Source organism: Chiloscyllium plagiosum, chromosome 21, assembly GCF_004010195.1.
Source record: "Chiloscyllium plagiosum isolate BGI_BamShark_2017 chromosome 21, ASM401019v2, whole genome shotgun sequence".
NCBI lineage: Eukaryota > Metazoa > Chordata > Chondrichthyes > Orectolobiformes > Hemiscylliidae > Chiloscyllium > Chiloscyllium plagiosum.
The window spans coordinates 16855621-16861599 of NC_057730.1; the positions used below are offsets into that span (position 1 = coordinate 16855621).

At 42.1% G+C, this 5979-nt stretch overlaps 1 protein-coding gene across 2 annotated transcripts in view; it reads left to right on the plus strand.

Annotated features, from left to right (window-relative positions):
• The first annotated feature begins 1857 nt into the window (after positions 1-1857).
• Positions 1858-5979, plus strand: part of prkar1b (protein kinase, cAMP-dependent, regulatory, type I, beta) — a 201174-nt gene continuing 197052 nt past the window's right edge. Inside the window, exons 1-2 of one of the 2 annotated variants that reach the window (XM_043711347.1) lie at positions 1858-1970; positions 2346-2523. In XM_043711347.1, coding sequence (XP_043567282.1) covers positions 2356-2523 — 168 coding nt within the window. In that variant the 5' untranslated portion in view covers positions 1858-1970; positions 2346-2355. Of the gene's footprint in view, positions 1971-2069; positions 2093-2345; positions 2524-5979 lie in introns of those variants that run through there. The other variant, XM_043711348.1, reaches the window with a different exon arrangement.

Below are 5979 nucleotides of genomic sequence, written 5' to 3' on the forward strand. Positions count from 1 at the left end.
GTTGGTCATTATTTCAAAGGGAACAAAATATGAAAGTAGAGAGGTTATTCTACAAGGACTAGTCAGACAACTGCTAGACTACTGTGAATGGTTCTGGGCCCTTTATGTGAGGAAAGGTATGCTGACATTGGACACAGTCCAGAGAAGGTTTACTCAGCTGTTAACAGGTATGGAGGAACCGACTTATGAGGACATATTGTATAGATTGGACTAGGACTATACATATAGACTATATGTATAGACGAGGACTCATAACAGCACAAAAACCAACAGCCACTCTCAGACAACAACTCACCAGAACGAAGGACCCTATACCTAGCATGAGCAAAACCAATGTAGTGTACAAAATCCCATGCAAGGACTGAACAAAACACTACATAGGACAAACAGGAAGACAGCTAACGATCCGCATCCATGAACACCAACTAGCCAAGAAACGACACGACCAGCCATCCTTAGTAGCCACATACTCAGATGACAAGCAACATGAATTCGACTGGGACAACACTACTATTACAGGACAAGCCAAACAGCGAACAGCCAGGGAATTCCTCGAGGCATGGTACTCATCCACAGATTCAATCAATAAGCACATCGACCTGGACCCAATATACCGGCCACTGCAACGGACAGCTGGAACTGACAACCGGAAGCGGCAGATTCAAACCACTACATATGTCGGAGGAAAGATCACAGAAGCACTTCACAGGAGGCTCCCAAGCACTGAGGATGTCACCTAGACAGGGGACGAAACGTCTGCAACACAAATTCCCAGCTCGGCGAACAGAACCAGAACAACGAACACCCGAGCTACAAATCTTTTCACAAACTTTGAAATTAAAATGGAGATACAAATTTCAATTGATTAATATGTAAATCCCAGAATTTCTTTCAAGTCACTGTCCCAAGATCGTGTAAGGTTTTATGTGTAAAGGTGACATCTAAGGTCAGACAATGCATTTTAGGCATGAGGCCTTGTTTCAAATCTGTCTGTGCCTGAGGCTTGCAGGGCAAGACTTAATGATGTATTTGCATTATTGTCTTAAAGGGAGATGCTGTTGACAAAATATGAAAACATAAAATATAATTTCATCGATTCACAATCTGGGCATTGAATTTTGCCTTCTGGAATCACACTGCAAAAATTTGTGTGCATTGCTAAGTTTGCGCGTTGACTTTAATGATTCGTTAACTGTAGAATACTTGGTCAAATCGGAGGACGAAGTCAAAGTGTTGGCAGTGAAAGTCTGGACAATTACTAAAAGAAGATTTTGGATTGCGATGCATTTAATCCCAGTGAGAGTGACAGCTATTAATTTAGATGAAATGTTTAGAGTTTTTTTGATCAAATGGAATTTCATCCATTGCAAAGTTATTTAAATCGTACACGTTGCACATTTACCTATATTGATTTACTGACACCTGAGGTACCTGAAACATAAACACTTGCTTTTCTCTTTCTCCCGAATTTACTGAATATATTTTCCATGAAACGATCAGCTTTTATTTTATTTTTGATTTGCACTCTCCATATTATTGTGCATATTTTTGTTTCCTGTGTTGCCTCAACAAAGAATGTTCAGCGACGTGGTCCAAGAGAATTGTATTTGGCAAGGGAGACGGCAGACCTTAGCAAGTGGGGCTAGAGGGAAGATTTTGATTCCGAGGAAGAATCACTGGACCCGATACGTTAAATCTGCTTTCACTCCACAGATGCTGGCAAAACTGCTGAGATTTTGCAGCAATTTCTGTTTTTTTTGTGCCTGGTTTCCAGCGTCCGCATTTCTCCGTTCTTTCCTGAACAAGATTTTGATTGACAGACGGGAAAGATGCGCAAGCTCACTCGCGAGATGCGGTGCGAGTGCGCGCGCATGAAAAAAGGGCGATCGGCATCGGTTGCGTGTCTGCGAGTGCACGAGAAAGGGAGCGGGCGAAGGTTGGCGAAGAAGCGTACGGGGGACTCGGACAGAGTGAGTGGCAACCTGGAGGCTGCAGCTGGGCTCGCGGGGGGTGTTCTCGCGGAGGGAGGGGGAAACAGCGGCAGCATCACCTGGAGGGAGTGGGCGGGGCCAGCCTCCAGCGAGGCGCCCAGGTGAGGTCGAGACCTTTCCAGAATTGTGTTCGGGTTTGAAACGCCTCGCGACCCTCACCAACAACCGCCGCTGGCGAAACGGCATCAACCATCCCTCCCAATCAATACCCGCCATTGCCATGGCTGGCACTAGACTGGCACCTCCCCTATCCCTTGCACGTATTCATTAATTTGTTATTACTATTGTTGCTGAGTGAGGAGGGGACAACGCAATGAACCAAATTTCCTGTAATTTTCTTTATATATCAAAAAGCTGTTGAAACATGGCGTCTTCGAATATGGAGGAAGATGAGAGCCTGAAAGGGTGTGAAGTTTACGTCCAAAAACACAACATCCAGCAAATCCTAAAGGAATGTATTGTTAGCCTCTGCATTGCCAAACCTGATCGACCAATGAAATTCTTGAAAGAATACTTTGATAAACTGGAAAAGGTAAAGGTTAAAGAAAAAAGTGTCTTCGTTTATGTTTTGTCTTTACTTGGGGAAGAAGGGAAAATCTTTGGTTATTTTTCCAATGCATGGGATGCTGAAAATAACTGTTGATTCTTAAGTGATGTCACCTTGGCTATTGGCACCTTTTGGTTTTGTAAACATGAATGTAGGTGTAGTGACTTCTGATGTCAGCAAATCTTTTGACATCTTTGAAAACCAGAAGGAGACAAAACCAAATAACTGGTCAGTGGCTGTGACCTCCAAGTTGAATGTTCAAGTGCTTAATTTGATCAGTCTGGGTGGAAAATTTTGCTTCATGCTATGGTTACTTCACTGTGTTATGATCTCTTATTAAATGAACTAGGTGGTCAATGTTTTGCATATTGAATGAATTATTAGTAGAAAAATTGTGCATTACTTTGGTCTGTATTTTGCAGTATAGTAAAACTCCTTTCATCTGGTTGCTGATTGTTACTCCTGAATGTTTCAGCCTCTCTTCTCTCCTCCCTTGGGTCACTCTTTATAACTTAGCTCGTTTTGGTCAAACTTTTGGTCACCATACTAAATATCTCTTTATTTGGTCTGTGAAAATTTTTATTTGATAGTGCATCTGTGAAATTCCCTGGGATGTTTTACTCTCATTAAGATGCTACATTGTCTAAGTTCTTGGTTATTCCATAATTAAAATTGCATTCCTCGGCCCCACTATTCAAATACAGATCGTAACTGGCATGTGGATATGTGACCAGAACCTGTTATGTTACATATCAAGAGTTGTCTGCTGAACTTTAATGGTGCAGTATTAATATCCCAACCCCTGGAGCTGGAGGCCTGGGTTGAAGTTCCATCTTCTCAAGAAGTGTGTGATAATATCTCTGAACAGGTTGGCTAGAAAGATATTTTAAAGGAAAAACTCAAAACTGTTAACTGTGAGATTATGATCTGTATTTTATTATACTCTTACATTTTGCTAATTTAATTCTATTCTGTCGAATCTATCTGAAAGTTGCTCTCTTGCCTTATTGTCTACATGTGCTTTATTCTAAGTTTTTCATGTTTATAACATAAAGTGCCTAATTGATAGCTCATGCCAACTCTGCAGAGTAACCCAGTGAGTCTCATGCACCCTGCTGTCTATTTGCATACCCTTGAAATTTATTTTCTGTAAATGCTTAAATTTCCTTGTGAAAACATCGACTGTCTCTAATCCACCCTAATAGGGAGCAACTCATTACCACTTGCCTATATATATTAAAAAAAAGTCCTTGTATTGTTTCGGTATCTCTTGCCCAAAACCTTAATTCTGTAATCCCATGAGAAGTTGTGTATATTCCAGTTGCAACAGAAATGCGACCTCAGGCCAGTTCATGCAGTATCACACAGATTTCTGAATTACTTGGAAATTTAGTTAACTTTCAATGATATAATTATGTAAGTTGAAGCTAATTTAACTTCAGCAAAACTGTACAACTTCTGATCTGGGATCTGAATGCTGCATGGCCTCCTGGACAAAAAAAAATAAACTCATGTGTTTTTATGTTAAGATTTTTGTAATATTTAGCAAATGATCTGAATGATTAACATATATTTATAACCTTGTGATTACTTTAGGACATCGACCATTTAGAGTCATAGAGTCATTAAGATGTACAGTATAGAAACAGATCCTTTGGTCCAACCTGCCCACGCCGACCAAATATCCTAACCCAATCTAGTCCCACCTTCCAGCACCCGGCCCATATCCCTCCAAACCCTTCCTATTCATATACCATCCAGATGCCGTTTAAATGTTGCAATTGTACCAGCCTCCACCACATCCTCTGGCAGCTCATTCCATATACGTACCACCCTCTGCGTGAAAACGTTGCCCCTTAGGTCTCTTTTATATCTTTCCCCTCTCACCCTAAACCTATGCCCTCTAATTCTGGACTCCCCGGCCCCAGGGAAAAGACTTTGTCTATTTATCCTATCTATGCCTCTCATAATTTTGTAAAACTCCATAAGGTCACCCCTCAGCCTCCGACTCTCCAGGGAAAACAGCCCCAGCCTGTTCAGCCTCTCCCTTTAGCTCAGATCCTCCAACCCTGACAACATCCTTGTTAATCTTTTCTGAACCCTTTCAAGTTTTGCAACATCTTTCCGATAGGAAGGAGACCAGAATTGCATGCAATATTCTTCACTATCCTATCTATCTGCGACTCCACTGTCGAGGAGCTGTGAACCTGCACTCCAAGGTCTCTTTGTTCAGCAACACTCCCTAGGACCTTACCATTAAGTGTATAAATCCTGCTAAGATTTGCTTTCCCAAAATGCAGCACCTCGCATTTATCTGAATTAAACTGCATCTGTCACTTCTCAGCCCATTGGCCCAGATTCTGTTGTAATCTGAGTAGCCCTCTTCGCTGTCCACGACACCTCCAATTTTGGTGTCATCTGCAAAATTACTAACTGTACCTCTGATGCTCGCATCCAAATCATTTATGTAAATGACAAAAAGTAGAGGGCCAGCACCGATCCTTGTGGCACTCCACTGGTCATAGGCCTCCAGTCTGAAACACAACCCTCCACCACCACTCTCTATCTTCTACCTTTGAGCCAGTTTTGTATCCAAATGGCTAGTTCTCCCTTTATTCCATGAGATCTAACCTTGCTAATCAGTCTCCCATGGGAAACCTTGTTGAACGCCTTACTGAAGTCCATATAGATCGCATCTATTGCTCTGCCCTGATCAATCTTCTTTGTTACTTCTTCAAAAAACTCAATCAAGTTTGTGAGACATGATTTCCCACGCACAAAGCCATGTTGACTATCCTTAATCAGTCCCTGCCTTTCCAAATACATGTACATCCTGTCCCTCAGGATTCCCTCCAACAACTTGCCCACCACTGAGGTCAGGCTCACCGGTCTATAGTTCGCTAATATGTCTTTACTGCCCTTCGTAAACAGTGGCACCACGTTTGCCAACCTCCAGTCTTCTGGCACCTCATGTGTGACTATCGATGATACAAATATCTCAGCAAGAGGCCCAGCAATCACTTCTCTAGCTTCCCACAGAGTTCTCAGGTACTCCTGATCAGCTCCTGGGGATGTATACACCTGAAACCGTTTCAAGACACCCAGCATATCCTCCTCTGTAATATGGACAATTTGCAAGATGTCACCATCTATTTCCCTACAGTCGATATCTTCCATATCCTTTTCCACAGTAAATACTGATGCAAAATACTCATTTAGTACCTCCCCCATTTTCTGTGGCTCCACACAAAGGCCGCCTTGCTGATCTTTGAGGGACCCTATTCTCTCCCTAGTTACCCTTTTGTCCTTAATGTGTTTGTAAAAACCCTTTGGATTCTCCTTAATCCTATTTGCCAACGCTATTTCATGTCCCCTTTTTGCCCTCCTGATTTCCTTCTTAAGTATACTCCTACTTCCTTTATACTCTTCTAAGGATTCACT